Below are 17,278 nucleotides of genomic sequence, written 5' to 3'. Positions count from 1 at the left end.
CATCTGCTGAGCTCATTGTAGGAGCTGCTCCTCGGAGCAACCTGGTGGAAACATTAAAGGGTTAATAGAGGAGCCATGTTGGGATGTTCTTAAAGAGACAGGCCCCATTTCTCAGTGCTAAATTACAAAGTGATCATTTAAAAGTTACAATTGATATTTATAGCAATTTTATAATAACTGAAGTCAAGAGATTCACTTTATTCATTTATGTGGCTGGAAAACAACACTGGCCCTTTAAACTCGGCCAGAACCGGTTAAAACAGGTAACAGAACCGCAGCTGCTGAGCCGAGGTCCAGTCTCCTCTTCTGACCCGGTTCTGATCTCTAAGCCCAGTCCATGGCCCAGTTACTGGCAGCTGGTTCTGGTCCATGTGGGCTCAGACTCTGTTGCTGCTACAGGCCCTCTGATTGGCTGGCCGGCTCAGTGTGGAGGGCTGTGATTGGCTGGTTGTCTCTGGCTCCTGGACGACACGTATAGAACAAGAACCCTGGTTCTGATTGAGGTTCTGATGGACCTCCCTTCCCTGATCATCCAGGTTCTGTTTGCCAGCGCAGACTTCCCGCTGCCTCAGTGGGAGAACAGGAATGCTGAATGTTTTGATTGGGTCACATGACCGTCAGGCTAAGGTCATGTGATCGGCTCAGACACAGGCTGCTCTGTCTCTCTGCCTCACTGGAACCAGATGTTCCTCCTCTTCCTCCTCACCTTCATCATGCTGCAAACATTTCTGGTTCCCATCCAGAAACATCTGAACCTTTACAGGACGGCGTTACGATAAATCTGTTAAACATGGAGCATCACGACCTGAAGCCCAGACAGTAACGACATGATGCTGAGTTTAACAGCATCTCAGCTGGAACTAGTTCATTCATTCATTCATTCATTCATTCATTCATTCATTCATTCATTCATTCATTCATTCATTCATTCATTCATGGTCTTTATCCGTTTATCTTTGTGGGATATGGGTCAATAAAGGTACACAGTTGAAAATTAACAGGAATAATTTGGGTTATTTAGCCTGTAATAACAAAAATGTGTTGGCTAAATATATAAAATATGTTGCATATTCAGCTAGCTAACCGTCTTTAAATACAAACATATTTAGTTTGTAAACTAAATATTTAGGATCAATCTATCTAGCAAGCTAAATATGTAGTTTTAAACTGATAATTATAATTGAACATTCATTAATTATACTGCAGATATGAATTAGCATTCGCTGTAATCTGATACAGTGAATCAAACTGCCACATTTATGTTTGAGTTCTCCCTTTTTAAATAAAGTCCATTATCAATATGGTGAAAATATGACATTAAAAAAAATTAATTTCCATTTTTTCTCTTAAGGCAGGCTAAATAACCCAATAATTTCATATTTGCAAAGTTTCTCACAATTATTTTTATTCTTCTTTTAGTTTCTCTAGTGGCTTGTTGTGTTAAACATTTTAATGAATCGTTAGTCAGTGAGGCAGCAGCAGAGAAGTCTGCAGGTTGATAGACCTTCATCAGCTGAGCATTTATCTTATATTGGAGAAGACCAGAACAGAGTCCGGGTCCAGTTCAGGTTTAGTCCTGTCTAGTCCAGTTTGTTTCTCCCAGTCGGATCAGTTCCAGCTCGTCTTCTTGCCTCCACACGTCGACTCACACTGCAGCTTCACTGTTACTGATGCAGAAAAAGTAGAACCACAACCTTTACTCCAGGAAATCCCCCAAAACACACACACACACACACACACACACACACACACACACACACACACACACACACACAGAGACACACGCAGTCGTAGAGTCATCTTTCATGCTGGGTCTCAGTGAACGCTGAGCCTCCTGCTGCTGCCAGGCGAGTTTTTCTGCCCTGAACTTCGTCTGTCAGGCTGAATGTGTATCAGCTCGTTGATAGATGGAGCGATCTGATTGGCTGACCTCTACCTGAGGTTCTGTTCAGAACCCTGATGGATGGGTTCTGGTTCTGTGTTGTTTAATCTCCTCCTGTCCGTCCGTTCTGCTGCTTCCTGTCGGGCGACCGAGGTCAGCTGAGGTTCGGCCTCGGTTCTGACCCGGTTGGGCCCGGATCCGGTCATGTCAGAGGGTAACTGTGTAATATGTGGTTTGAATTCCTCATGTCTCCATCCTGATTCCTGGGATTGTTGCCGACTGATTTATGGGAGAAACTTTGACACCGTGACCGGAGCGCCGGCGTTCCTCACATGATCCGGCTCCGTTGTCCTCGCTGAGCCCCGCCCACTCTGCTGCCCGGCTCAGGTTAAGGTCAGCTCTCTGTGTGTGTTGCTGATCGATCCCTCCATCGGACTCAGCAGAACTCCAGAACAGGAAGCTGGACCTGCTGGGCTCGGGTTCTGCTGCAGTCGAACCATGAATCATCCGGATACGATTTACAGTTTTATCACCATGTGTGATAATATTCTGATAACCATAAAATTAAGATAGACAAACTATTTATTACTGTGACTGCATGCAGCAATCACAACACCATAAACACTGACCTGAAGGTCATTCCTCATATGAAACAGATTTCTTTATTTCCTGATATTTAGAGGAAACGTGTCAAACTGCAGGCCTGAAGAAAATAAAACTTTCTGTTTTACAGCTTTTATTACTTTATCTAACAGGGCTGGAAAATAAATCAATAACTATATGTATCACACACAACACCTGATCAATATCAATAGATAATATGTTCAATAACTCACTGAACGCAGACCCAGAACCGCACAGCATTCTGGGAGATGTAGGCAGAGGAAGACAGTCAACCTCTCACTGCTAGCTAAGCTGCGTAGCATCAACTAACTCACTCTTTGGTTGCCTAGCAACATGTTGAGTAACTTGTGCAACAGCGTTTTAAGGTTTTGCTGCGTAAAAATAAAAACCAGCTTGGGGAGAAATCTGTGGATAAAGTGTCAAAGGTCACCTCACTAACCTGGCAGCATTTAATCAATAATATATAATCAATAATTATTGATATTGACTGATCTGAAACACTTTCATCATGATACGTTTTTCAGCGTAACGTCCAGTTCTAATCAAATCAAAGTTTTTGTCTCTATACCACCAAGATGCAAAAGATGTTTGATATTATTTAATTTAAAGAAGTTTTCACTCTATGCAGATCCAGCTGCGTTTACAGGTTCTGGGTTTTATCAGCGCCGGCCCTTTAAGGACGTTTGTGATCCTGGTATGATGCAAAATGAAAATGAGTTCTGTCTTTTATTGATCATTATAAATTCCAATTTACTGAATCAACTATAAACCCAAATTTTTATGGTGATGGGAATACTTAACGATACGATACGATACGATACGATAACTCTGACATCGTCTCCAAACATGGAGGATCTGAGCAGCTTTCTGTATTTCTGAGTGAATGTAAACATGGCTTCCTGTTGGGAGAGGCATCTGCTTCTTTCTCAGCACAGGAAGGAGAAACACTCACACACACACACACACACACACACACACACACACACACACACACACACACACACACACAGTGGAACAGAATCATCTGTGCAGAAACAGAGCTGGAGCATGAAGATGCAGATAACATCTAATAAATGTGTTTTCCTCTCTGCTGCCCAGGAGGAATCCACTCCACTAACTGGCCCCCCCACTGACTGGCCCCCCCTCTGACGGGTTTATTAGTTACTATTGGTGAAATATTCACTAGTGGTTCTAGTTGTAGTTTCAGTTTTTTCATACTAAAATAACCAAAATATTGTGGTTAATTTATTAATTCATAGATCAGGTAATAAAGAAAATACAGTTTTCATAAAACGTATTCAGTTATTGAATAACCACCTGACTCCAGCTGGCGGCCATTTTGTGGGCTAGCGTAGCGTAGCCGCCAGGGACAGCTGATGTGAACTGCTGGTGTAGAAAACCATTAGTTTGACATCAGTTCAAAAGGCAAATAAATAGATTTAAAAAGAAAGGATATTATATCTTTACATTAATTAGTTTCAGTTTTATGAAAACTTAATACAGTTCAAGTTTTTCCCCATTAATTATGGTTTTTATTTATTCCAATTAACTAAAATGTTTTAATGATTTCGTGAGTTTTATTTAACTGTAACTGTACCACTTTACAATAAACTAATAAATAGTTTATAGAAAAGTTTCCATCTATAAACAGTTTGTTAATAATTAATAACTGTTTCCACAGGACTGGTTCTGTAGTTTATGGCTGTTTGTGTCGTCAGTCAGTAAATATTATCAGCTGACTGATTCAGTCAGAACTGAATGTTTCTGCTGACTGCAGAAGTTTAATAATAATTTCTTTATCATGAAGTTATTAAAATCCATGATCAGAAAGTTGGGAGTGGAACCGACTGAAGCGGGTCGCTCCGGTTCTCTGATCTCTGCAGCCTCCAAACTGTTTCTCTCATAAGGTGTCAAAATGTTTTGCTGGTAATCATGGAACTGATGATCATTTAGGTTTTCTTTCAGTCATTTCTTCCTCTCAGATGATGGTTGTTTAACTGACCAATCCTCAATCATATTTTAATTTCTTGCAGTAACTGTCAGTTAATGTGAGCTTCAGTATGAGTAAATTTGAAAATGTATTTTTTTGCCATGCCAGCCGTGTGGAACTTCAAAATATGGTTAAATAATAATCTGTGTGCAGATTACTGATATAAATCAGGATTATTTCAGACAGAAATGGTTTTCAAGACCAACCTTTCTGTTTTCTGAATCATTTTTATCACAACAGAAGAGAAGCTTCCAGGTCGGTGTGGATGTCTCTGTGCTGGAGGCCAGCTTCGTTTCCTGACCTCAGGATGTTTTTTCCTCGTCGTTTTGAAGAAACGAGAATCGTTTATCAGATGGTTGAAACGATACGGAGACGTTTGTGCTGCACAGGAAGTCTGTCTGTTGGATTCAGGAGGAAACTGTCTGTTTCTGCCAGGCTGAGGGTTTTTCTGCATATTTAAGCATCCAGAAGCTACATGCTACATGCTAAGCGCTTTGCTTTGACCCTGAACTCTGTTTTCCTTTGATTAGGCCCTTTTCTCTCTGAGCCAGAACCGGTTCTGTTTCTGTGGGTCGAGCTGCTAAAGCCTCCAGGGTTCTGCTTCCTGTTCAGATCTAGTCAATCACAGCCCCTGTGGCGTCTGGTCCACTTCCTCCCAGCAGCTCCGGGTCGGTACCAGAACCTCCACAGTTTATCGGCTCCACACTGCAGCCATTGTTGCGTTGCACAGTAACTCTCTGCGGCCGTGAAAGAGTGTTTGTGGAGGAATCAGATGTTCCTATCAGCTGTGAGCACGTCTCGCTCCAGCCTCTACTGCAGGTCAAACGCAGGGCATTCTGGGAAAAAAACCGCCTGGGACACCAGGGGTGGTTAGCAGTCAGTATACGAGTAATAACACCTTAAATTGAAGACAGTTACCCAGAAATTGAATTATTCTGATGTCATGTGGGAATGATTTTCATAACTCCTCATTGATTCACTGAGTTAAATTCAGATTTCACAGAAAAAAAATTTTACGCTCCAGGATGATCTATTTATACTCCCAACTGGTCTGAACAGAAAGATCCACAAACATACTGCTAGCTTGGTGAATATTAGCTTAGCCTCTCCTTGTGTCTCTTAGCCTGAATTAGCTTAGCTTTATTGAACTTAAATAAAGCTGTTTGAATAAGTTCATTTATCCAAACATTAACTGAGGTTACATTGGCTCAGTTTTGTAAATTAACTTTGTTTTGTGTTAGCATAGTTTTTTATATTAGCTTAGCTTAGATGAGCTAAGTCTAGCTGTTATGAAGTTGTAATAATTTAATTTAGACTGAATGAGGTTTTCTTAGTTTCCCAAGCTGAGGGAAACTGGTTTGTTTCATAATAATTTATCTTGTTTCTAATATGAGCTCAGATTGTTTTTAACGTGTGAATGCAGATTATATTAACTGTTTGTTTCTGAGGGGCGTGCTGTGGTGGCGTAGGGGACAGCGCGACCCACATTTGGAGGCCTTGAGTCTTCGACGCAGCCGTCACAGGTTCGATTCCCGGCCCCGACGACATTTGCCGCGTGTCTTCCCCCCTCTCTCCTGTCAGCCTGCTGTCATATAAGGGACATTAGAGCCACAAAGACCCCCTGGTGGGAGGGAAGAAAAAAAACTAAAAACTGTTTGTTTCTGAGGATGAATACATTTTCCAGTCTGATCAAAATGTTTTTGCTTTTGTCTCGCGGTACGACTTGTTTAGTTGCTAAGCTAACTAGCCTCCATGTACTAAATGGGTCTTTATGGTTCCTGTGTAAACATCAAACTCTTATCAGAATGTCAGTGTGTATAGTTTCTTATCACATTTGTTCTTGTGAATATTGTTTATCAGTTGTTGAATTGCTCGTCTATCTCAGTACTTTGCTCCCTCTAAAAGTGAAACCAGGTTTCAGCAGATATGAGGTCAAAGTTCAGCACGCAGCCTGATGGATGACAAATCTCCTACTTTCATCTCCAGTCTCTGGTGGCGTTTCGTCTGGTTCCTCGTTTCCTGAAGGAGATTTTCAGGCCTGGCTGAGCAGTGAGGTGCAGCCGGGTGGAGGCTGCTACACCCTGCTCCCACATCATCACTTCAGGAACATCCAGGTTTCAGTTTCCTTCAGGTTGAGAGAGGAGCTGCTGCTCCGTCTGAGTCCTGAAATAAAAGCCAGAAGGAAGTCTGAGCCTGGATGCAGCATCCTCTCGCATAAACAACCGCCTGCTGCCGGATGAGATTAGATCCGACGTGTGTGTGTGTGTGTGTGTGTGTGTGTGTGTGTGTGTGTGTGTGTGTGTGTGTAGGTGTGTGTGATGTGGACAATAAGCAGCAGGTTTTGAGGAGTAAACGCAGCAGCAGGTGTAAACTATCAGGCTGCTCTTCTTCTGACGATGTTTCCAGTTTAGATTTATTCTCAGGAAGCCAAACACACAGGAACAATGTGGGGATGCAGCGAGTCTGCACGCATAAACAACATCCGCTCTGACACTCAGAACCCTCTGGTTCTGACCCCTCTGGTTCTGACCCGTTTGGTTCTGACCCGTTTGGTTCTGACCCCTCTGGTTCTGACCCGTTTGGTTCTGACCTGTTTGGTTCTGACCCTTCTGGTTCTGACCCCTCTGGTTCTGAACCGTTTGGTTCTGACCCGTTTGGTTCTGACCTGTTTGGTTCTGACCCGTTTGGTTCTGACCCCTCTGGTTCTGACCCCTCTGGTTCTGACCCGTTTGGTTCTGACCCGTTTGGTTCTGACCTGTTTGGTTCTGACCCGTTTGGTTCTGACCCCTCTGGTTCTGACCCGTTTGGTTCTGACCCCTCTGGTTCTGACCCCTCTGGTTTTGACCCGTTTGGTTCTGACCCGTTTGGTTCTGACCCCTCTCTGCCTCTCTCTGTCCAGATGAGCGTGAAGCGGTGCAGAAGAAGACCTTCACTAAGTGGGTGAACTCCCACCTGTCCAGGGTGTCGTGTCGGATCACGGACCTGTACATGGACCTGAGGGACGGCCGGATGCTCATCAAGCTGCTGGAGGTTCTGTCTGGAGAGAGGCTGGTGGGTTTGGACCATTAACACAAACCATCACAGTTACTGGTTCCATTCATCCGGAACCAACAAACACACAGAATTCAATAAATCAATAATATGTATAATGAGAGAGACATGATCAATATCAGTAGGTGATAAATCAGATAGGATATTCAATAACTCACTGAACTGATCCAGAACCGCACAGCATTCTGGGAGATGTAGGCAGAGGAAAGGCTATAGCTAAGCTAGAACCTGGTGACCCGCATCTCACCCAGAACGTAACTGGAGAGGCAGCAGCTCCTCCTGACCCTTTAGGGACGATGGATGGATGGATGGATGGATGGATGGATGGATGGATGGATGGATGGATGGATGGACGGACGGACGGATGGATGGATGGATGGAATAGTTTAAAGAGAAACTCGACTGTTTTCCAGTTCAGCCTCAGTAAGAGACCAGCAACGTCCAAACGGCTCAAACAAAGTCCAGGTGGACAAATCAGTCAATGTTTGGATCCAGTTTACAGTTTTTACCCTTTAAAAAATTATCAGGGTGTTGAACTCAGTCTGGATCTGGATCTGGATCTGGATCAAGATCAGGATCTGGATCTGGATCAGGATCTGGATCTGGATCTGGATCAGGATCTGGATCTGGATCAGGATCTGGATCTGGATCTGGATCAGGATCAGGATCAAGATCTGGATCTGGATCAGGATCAAGATCTGGATCAGGATCAAGATCTGGATCAGGATCTGTTGGGTCCCAGTTGTTCCACTGATGTTTTCATGTTCTGTCGCTGTTTGTTTGAGGTTTGAATTCCTGTCTGGTGAGTAGTGATGCTGTGGGCTCACCCTCTCATCTGTTCCTGAAATGAAGGAGGGAGTCGCCATAGCAACCAGTGACACAGCACTTTTCATATCAGTGTGCAGCTTCAGGGCTTCTGTGGAAACTCATTCTTTCATATTTCTGCTCTGAGAAATGGATCGTTGTTACCATGGAAACGGGAATACAAGCCTACTTCAGGCCTGCTGTTTTCCCATCACACACACACACACACACACACACACACACACACACACACACACACACACACACAGAGGAACCAGCAGGGCTCCAGTCCCTCAGCCTGCAGAGCCTCATGAATCCCAGTGGAGGCGAAACGGACGGCGAATAAAGGGAAGCTGTGTGAAGCGGCTGCAGCAGCATGGAGGCTGTCAGCGCCATGAAAGAGCCGCAGGAAACGCCGCCAGAGGAAGAGGAGGATGAGGAGGAAGAGTCTGACAGCCAGCCTGCTGGGGAAACTGGACTTCCACCAGCTCACATACTGGGAGGCTCCTCTGCTCTTCATCAGGAGGAAGAGGAATCTAAATGTCATTAACATGCATGAAGGCGACAGCGCCACCATGTGGTGGAGCAGCAGAAATCCCATCAATGAGAAACATTCATCTTTTAAATAGTGAACATTTCAATGTATCACTGAGAAATGTGAGGTTGTTCATATTTTAAGATGTTATATTTTTACAGTTTGCTGTTAAAAACCTTAAAGTTTTATTGGTTTATTTATGCAGCACTTAGCAACAACCAGCTACGAAGCAACAACCTTACAACCCTGAACAAACAACAAGGTGTTCATTAAACAAATACATGCAGAAATTAACTTTTATTTACTGTTTTCAGAGCCTCCCATTAGCGCGTTAGCATTAGCGTCCACTAAATACTAGGCTGTTGTAACGCTTTAGCTATTCATAAACTAGCTTTAGTTTATGACAAGTGCTTTTGCGTTAGCAGAGCTACCTTTTTAGCTGGCGTTGCCTGGTTACCGTGGAAACCGAACACAAACCAGTGGAGGCTGCTGCTAACCTGAATGTAGCTGCAGCTCCAGGCTGATTCCTGGTTTGTTGAGTTATTGGCGGACAGAGACTCAGGAAGCGTTTCTGTTCTCAGATCAACATGTCAGCAGTGAAGTCGGCCAGCTGTGTCTGCAGCTGCTGCTCCCTCTGACGTTTCCACATGAGGAAGCCCAGAGGTTTCAGGGTGTGTAATATAACCGGTTCTGCTCTGTGGGTTTGTTTGCCTGCAGCCCAAACCCACCAAGGGCCGCATGCGGATCCACTGCCTGGAGAACGTGGACAAGGCCCTGCAGTTCCTGAAGGAGCAGCGGGTCCACCTGGAGAACATGGGCTCCCACGACATCGTGGACGGAAACCACCGCCTCACGCTGGGCCTCATCTGGACCATCATCCTGCGCTTCCAGGTGAGCTCAAAACGGGTCAGAACCGCCGCTGCTGCTGGTGTTTATGACGTCATCACGGCTGAAATGGGCGGACAGGATTTATCTTTGATAAGCTGTGAGGATTAAATCCATCCTGCCAGAAGAATCAGGCTGAAACGGAGCCGGCCGGACGAACCGCTCTGTGTTTTAGCTGCTGCAGTCAGAGATATCTGGGTCGGGTTCTGGTGGTCCGGTTGAGGGACGTCCATCTATGAAGGTCAGACAGTTTCTGCCAGAACCTCACAGAGAGTTACCTCAGATTATAACGAGATTGTTGTTCATAAATTAGCTAAAAACAGGATTTCTGCCTGGCAGAATGTTTGGTCGTTTCATAGATTTAGCAGCTACCTCCTGTTCCCGTTACTGTAGCTAGCAGCTAACTCCTGTTACTGTAGCTAACAGCTAACTCCTGTTACTGTAGCTAACAGCTAACTACTGTTACTGTAGCTAACAGCTAACTCCTGTTACTGTAGCTAACAGCTAACTACTGTTCCCATTACTGTAGCTAACGGCTGACTCCTGTTCCCGTTACTGTAGCTAGCAGCTAACTCCTGTTACTGTAGCTAACAGCTAACTCCTGTTACTGTAGCTAACAGCTAACTACTGTTACTGTAGCTAACAGCTAACTCCTGTTACTGTAGCTAACAGCTAACTACTGTTCCCATTACTGTAGCTAACGGCTAACTCCTGTTCCCGTTACTGTAGCTAATGGCTGACTCCTGTTCCCATTACTGTAGCTAGCAGCTGACTCCTGTTACTGTAGCTAACAGCTAACTCCTGTTACTGTAGCTAACAGCTAACTACTGTTACTGTAGCTAACAGCTAACACCTGTTACTGTAGCTAACAGCTAACTCCTGTTACTGTAGCTAACAGCTAACTCCTGTTACTGTAGCTAACAGCTAACTCCTGTTACTGTAGCTAACAGCTAACTCCTGTTACTGTAGCTAACAGCTAACTCCTGTTCCCGTTACTGTAGCTAACGGCTAACTCCTGTTCTCGTTACTGTAGCTAACGGCTAACTCCTGTTCTCGTTACTGTAGCTAACGGCTAACTCCTGTTCCTGTTACTGTAGCTAACGGCTAACTCCTGTTCCTGTTACTGTAGCTAACGGCTGACTCCCGTTACTGTAGCTAACAGCTAACTCCTGTTACTGTAGCTAACAGCTAACTCCCGGTACTGTAGCTAACAGCTAACTCCTGTTACTGTAGCTAACAGCTAACTCCCGGTACTGTAGCTAACACCTAACTACTGTTACTGTAGCTAACAGCTAACTCCTGTTCCCATTACTGTAGCTAACAGCTAACCCCTGTTCTCGTTGCTGTAGCTAACAGCTAACTCCTGTTACTGTAGCTAACAGCTAACTCCTGGTACTGTAGCTAACAGCTAACTCCTGTTACTGTAGCTAACAGCTAACTACTGTTACTGTAGCTAACAGCTAACTCCTGTTACTGTAGCTAACAGCGAACTCCTGTTACTGTAGCTAACAGCTAACTCCTGTTACTGTAGCTAACAGCGAACTCCTGTTACTGTAGCAAACAGCTAACTCCTGTTCCCGTTACTGTAGCTAACGGCTAACTCCTGTTCTCGTTACTGTAGCTAACGGCTAACTCCTGTTCTCGTTACTGTAGCTAACGGCTAACTCCTGTTCTCGTTACTGTAGCTAACGGCTGACTCCAGTTACTGTAGCTAACAGCTAACTCCTGTTACTGTAGCTAACAGCTAACTCCTGGTACTGTAGCTAACACCTAACTACTGTTACTGTAGCTAACAGCTAACTCCTGTTCCCATTACTGTAGCTAACAGCTAACCCCTGTTCTCGTTACTGTAGCTAACGGCTAACTCCTGTTCCTGTTACTGTAGCTAACGGCTAACTCCTGTTCCTGTTACTGTAGCTAACGGCTGACTCCTGTTACTGTAGCTAACAGCGAACTCCTGTTACTGTAGCAAACAGCTAACTCCTGTTCCCGTTACTGTAGCTAACGGCTAACTCCTGTTCTCGTTACTGTAGCTAACGGCTAACTCCTGTTCTCGTTACTGTAGCTAACGGCTAACTCCTGTTCTCGTTACTGTAGCTAACGGCTGACTCCAGTTACTGTAGCTAACAGCTAACTCCTGTTACTGTAGCTAACAGCTAACTCCTGGTACTGTAGCTAACACCTAACTACTGTTACTGTAGCTAACAGCTAACTCCTGTTCCCATTACTGTAGCTAACAGCTAACCCCTGTTCTCGTTACTGTAGCTAACGGCTAACTCCTGTTCTCGTTACTGTGGCTAACGGCTGACTCCCGTTACTGTAGCTAACAGCTAACTCCTGTTACTGTAGCTAACAGCTAACTCCTGGTACTGTAGCTAACGGCTAACTCCTGTTCCTGTTACTGTAGCTCCAGTGTTCTGTAAACTGCCGGATCACCAGGCCTTTCCTTCAGCAGTGGAGTGTTTTATAGAAAAACTTCTGCTCTTATTTTACCTCTTTTCTTCGTCTTTAGATTTAAGGATTTAAGTGGAAATGAGACATTTGGAACGAGGATTGGAGAAAATGTTTAGAGTTTCTGTTTTGCTTGGTCCATTTTGATTCTGACTTGTTCTGTTGACCTAGTTTTGACCTCTGACCTTGTGTGCGTCTCAGATCCAGGACATCAGTGTGGAGACGGAGGACAACAAGGAGAAGAAGTCGGCTAAAGACGCTCTGCTGCTCTGGTGCCAGATGAAGACTGCAGGGTCAGTAAACAACCCCTGATGACCTCTGACCCCGAAGCCTACTCAGGGCTTACAGGCTGGAATAAAATAGTTTTAACTAAAGAATAAAAGAATTTCTCTGCGATGTCTGTTTAGTTCATAGAGAACAGAAGCGACTCAGATTCAGGCCGATTGGACACTTTTCTATTTTTGTTCAGGAATGGATGAAAATGAAACATGAATCAGATTTTTTAATCAGACTGTCATTTTAAAGTTTATTATTATTATTATTATTATTATTATTATTATTATTATTATTATTATTGTTATTGTTGTTGTTGCTGTTTTAATGTTTCCAGTATCTGTCTCTGTTAATGTGAAACATTCATCGCTGATCTTCTGACTTCCTGCTCAGGTATCCAAACGTCAACATTCACAACTTCACCACCAGCTGGAGAGACGGGATGGCCTTCAACGCCCTCATCCACAAACACAGGTACCACACCTTCCTCCTCCTCTTCCTCCTCCTCATCGTCATCAGAAACAACCGACCACAGAGATTATAAACTGATGTGAGGTTAAATAACCTCACAACACATTGAACCAGAGGTCTTCAGTGTTTTTCATCCTGGAAAAGGATTTTAAACTTTAGTTTATAATATTTAATGATGTCATAAACAAACATGTAGAATTTTTTTCATACAGATTTTTGTCACTAAATGTTTTTCTGCCTCATTTTATCAGTTTGACACACGATGGATTTATGTTGCTGTTTGTTTGAAGACACAACGGTGTGTTTTAAAAAAATACACACAAAATGTCGAGTTAAGAGGAAACCTCCTGGCCCTAGTCGGGGCCACGACCCCCATGTTGAAGACCGCAGTATTAAACTTCATGTCTTTTAAATATTAACAAGATTACATCCACTACTATTAACCTTTGACCTCCAGTGTTTCCATCAGGCCTGTTAAAGATCGCACATTGTTTATTTTGAAGGGTTGTGTTTTATTTTGAAGGGTTGTGTTTTATTTTGAAGGGTTGTGTTTTATTTTGAAGGGTTGTGTTTTATTTTGAAGGGCTGTGTTTTATTTTGAAGGTTGTTTTTTTTGTCGTTTTCAGACCTGATCTGATCGACTTTGATAAGCTGAAGAAGTCCAACGCTCACTACAACCTGCAGAACGCCTTCAACCTGGCAGAGCAACACCTGGGGCTCACCAAGCTACTGGACCCGGAAGGTCAACACACACACAAACACACATTAACACACATTAACACACATTAACACACATTAACACACACTAACACACTAACACACAGTGAGTTAACGGCGTTGCTCTCCTCTGCAGACATCAGCGTTGAACATCCTGATGAAAAGTCCATCATCACCTACGTCGTCACCTATTACCACTACTTCTCCAAGATGAAGGCGCTGAAGGTGGAGGGCAAGAGGATCGGCAAGGTGAGCTGGTTCTGACCCGTCGCTGGTTCTGACCCAGATTTATCCCAGCAGCCCCAGTCAGACTTGGCGTCGTCTGATTGGTCAGATCCCAGCTCTGCAGCTGATTGGTCGAAGTCTGAAATCTGCTGCAGAAGAAGAAAACCTGAGGATGAACTTTAAAAAACGTTCAGATTCAGCTTTTTACTGTAATATTTCAAATGAGGCCTCCAGAGTTTACTCTGTGAATCTTTGTAAACCTGAAACAGAACATCTGGCAGCTTCACCTTCATTTAAAGGGACACAAGAACCTGCCAGCAATGTTTCAAAACTAACATTTATTTCTGATTACTGTGAGCTTGAGGGAACATGAAGAACCTGGATGACAACAGATGATTTGAATTCATCTGGATCTTTTTGAAAATGTAACTATTTTTTTGCACAAATCTCCAACCTCAAGTGAAATCAAATTTGTGTTATTTTTATGGTTGAGGGCCAAACAGGATCACTTTGAGGGCCACAAACGGCCCCCAGGCCACACTTTGGACACCCCTGCTTTAGCTGCTGCCTGCAAATGATTTATTAAAGTTTAGCAAGTAAAGTTATTTTTAGTAGGAAAACATCCAGATTTTTGTTAAAGTTGTTGAAGTAAAACAGAATTGTTGATTTTTGCTCTCTGTTTATCGTCTCTCGCTGACGGAGCGTTTTTCCCTTCGCCTCGCCTCGCAGGTTCTGGACAACGCCATCGAGACGGAGAAGATGATTGAGAAGTACGAGTCTCTGGCGTCGGACCTGCTGGAGTGGATCGAGCAGACCATCATCATCCTCAACAACAGGAAGTTCGCCAACTCGCTGGTGGGCGTCCAGCAGCAGCTGCAGGCCTTCAACACGTACCGCACCGTGGAGAAACCGCCCAAGTCAGTGCCACCCGCCGCCGCCGCCGCCGGCGCCGGCAGCAGCAGCTAACACACAGACACACAGCAGCATAACGGACAATATCACAACACATCTGATCCCACACAGTCACTGCTGATACTGAACAATACATTTATATATTAATAAATATTAAAAATGTACTTCAATAAAAACCAAAACAGGTGCAATATAATTTATATGCTACAGCATATGTATACACACATACAAACATTTCCATGTTTTCAATATATTCTACCATATATTGCTAATATATCGTTACATAATCAATACATTCTCCCAAATAAATCATATTATTTTGTTATATAAACGTATCCATTAAATATTCATGTGTAACATTCTGCAATGCAGGACAGTGGGAATCATTTGTTTATATTACATGAATATATAATATGTTGTATAATTTATAAATAATCAGTTTAATATTCACTCTGTATCATCAGCCTGGCGGGTCACCAGACTTTATAAACACTCCTCCAGGCTGAGCCTTTTGATTCCATGTTTTTACATTTTGTGGTTTAGATTGTATAGTTCTTGAAATTGTTGAAATGACAGTAAGGTACCATTTTTGAAGAAGCAGTTTATACGGTCAATCCCTTTTATATGCCAGCTCCTCCAAAAGATCGTTTTCCCCCCTATTTTTATTTTTGGGTTGTTCCACACTGAGGCTGTTCCCTGAGTGAAAGGACAGCTGTTTGCTGTTTTATGTAACTGCTGCCAAACCTTTTTAGTGTGAGAGATAATTGGATTGGATTTAACTCCATCATTTGAATGTTGGGAAATATAATCAAAAGCTTTAAATGGAGCATTTATTTCACCTTCCAGGTTCACCCAGATCAGACTATTGTGGTTGTTTAACATAATTGATGTTATTTGTAAAAGCTTCCTGATAAAGTTGCATATTGGGAAGTCGTAATCCTCCATATTCTACTTTAGTTTGGAGTTTTAGGACAAACATTTTATCCTTTTTCCCTCCCAAATAAAGTTGTTTATCATTTTGTCCAGGGTCTTAAATATAGAGTGTGGAATTTTGAGAGGTAATAAACTGAATAGGTAATTTAATATTGGTGTAATAATCATTTTAATGGCTTGGACTCTACCCCATAGTGATATTTGTAGCTTGTCCCATCCCTTTAAAAGTAAACTTATCTTATTTATCACAGGTTCAAAGTTGTCCAGAATAATGTCTTCCAGGCCGGTTCAGCAGGTTTTCTAAGTATTTAAGGTTTTTTGGTACCCACTGAAATTTACATTTTTGTAAATGGTTTTTGTAACAAAGTTTTGACAAGGGCATTACTTCACATTTAGACCAGTTGATCTTGTATCCAGACAAATCAGAAAAATTGTTAATTAAATCCAGTAAAGGAGGTAATGATTCCTCAGGATTCGACAGTAGAAGCAGTACATCATCTGCAAATATCAACATTTTGTTGTCTATTTCACCCATTGTTATACCTTTTATTATTTTGTTTTGTCTGATGGCTTGGGCTAAAGGTTGGAGTTTAAATAATAAAGAGTAGGGGTGACAATGGGTCTCCCTGTTTAGTCCCGCGTTCAATTAAGAATTGATCTGATCTTGATCCATTTGTCGTTACAGTTGCTTTTGAGTCTGTGTATATCATTTTTATTATTTCTAGAAAAGAGTGTTGAAACCCAAATTTTCCAAGTGTATAGTAAAGATAGTTCCAGCTGACCCTGTCAAACGCTTTTTCCGCGTCAAGTGACAGGGCCGCTACAGGAAAAATGATGTAAATGTTTTATAAAACTCGTTAGGAAAACCATCCAGGCCCGGGGTTTTCCCATTGGGTGAGGTTTTAATGCATTTAACGAGTTCTTCCATAGTAATAGGCCTTTCTAGTTGTGTGGCATGTTTTTACATTTTAATAAGTCAGAGAAGGAGATGCAGCTGTGGGTCTTTAATAAAACGTGAAATGTGTTCAGGTTCACAGAGAAGGGGAACCTGGAGGTTCTGCTCTTCACCATCCAGAGTAAGATGAGAGCCAACAACCAGAAAGTTTTCACGCCGCGTGAAGGAAAGCTCATCTCCGACATCAACAAGGTACCTGTAGCGTGACATCAGGGGGCGAACGGCGTCCCCGCTCTGACCGGGGTGCGTTTGTTTCAGGCCTGGGAGCGTCTGGAGAAGGCGGAGCATGAGCGGGAGCTGGCCCTGAGGACGGAGCTGATCCGCCAGGAGAAGCTGGAGCAGCTGGCCCGCCGCTTCGACCGCAAGGCCGCCATGAGGGAGACGTGGCTGAGCGAGAACCAGAGGCTGGTCTCACAGGTACGACTCACCTGGACTCACCTGGACTCACCTCTTATTCATAACAATCCAGAATGTTATAAGGATGTTTTACTTGTTAATCCAGATTTTTCTCCTTCATTTTTTTATTTTTCCTCTGATTTCCATCCTCCCTCTGTTCTTTCTCTTCTTTCC

At 43.2% G+C, this 17,278-nt stretch overlaps 1 protein-coding gene across 1 annotated transcript in view; it reads left to right on the top strand.

Moving 5' to 3' along the window:
• Window positions 1-17,278, top strand: part of LOC122842766 (spectrin beta chain, non-erythrocytic 1-like) — a 76,661-nt gene that overhangs the window by 33,986 nt on the left and 25,397 nt on the right. Inside the window, exons 3-11 of the mRNA XM_044136910.1 lie at window positions 7,396-7,547; window positions 9,604-9,777; window positions 12,424-12,515; window positions 12,889-12,969; window positions 13,593-13,708; window positions 13,820-13,932; window positions 14,638-14,825; window positions 16,783-16,900; window positions 16,967-17,125. Of these exons, the coding sequence (XP_043992845.1) occupies window positions 7,396-7,547; window positions 9,604-9,777; window positions 12,424-12,515; window positions 12,889-12,969; window positions 13,593-13,708; window positions 13,820-13,932; window positions 14,638-14,825; window positions 16,783-16,900; window positions 16,967-17,125 (1,193 nt within the window). The remainder of the gene's footprint in view (window positions 1-7,395; window positions 7,548-9,603; window positions 9,778-12,423; window positions 12,516-12,888; window positions 12,970-13,592; window positions 13,709-13,819; window positions 13,933-14,637; window positions 14,826-16,782; window positions 16,901-16,966; window positions 17,126-17,278) is intronic.

This window comes from Gambusia affinis, linkage group LG13, assembly GCF_019740435.1.
Source record: "Gambusia affinis linkage group LG13, SWU_Gaff_1.0, whole genome shotgun sequence".
NCBI lineage: Eukaryota > Metazoa > Chordata > Actinopteri > Cyprinodontiformes > Poeciliidae > Gambusia > Gambusia affinis.
This window is presented reverse-complemented; position numbering and strand designations above follow the sequence as displayed.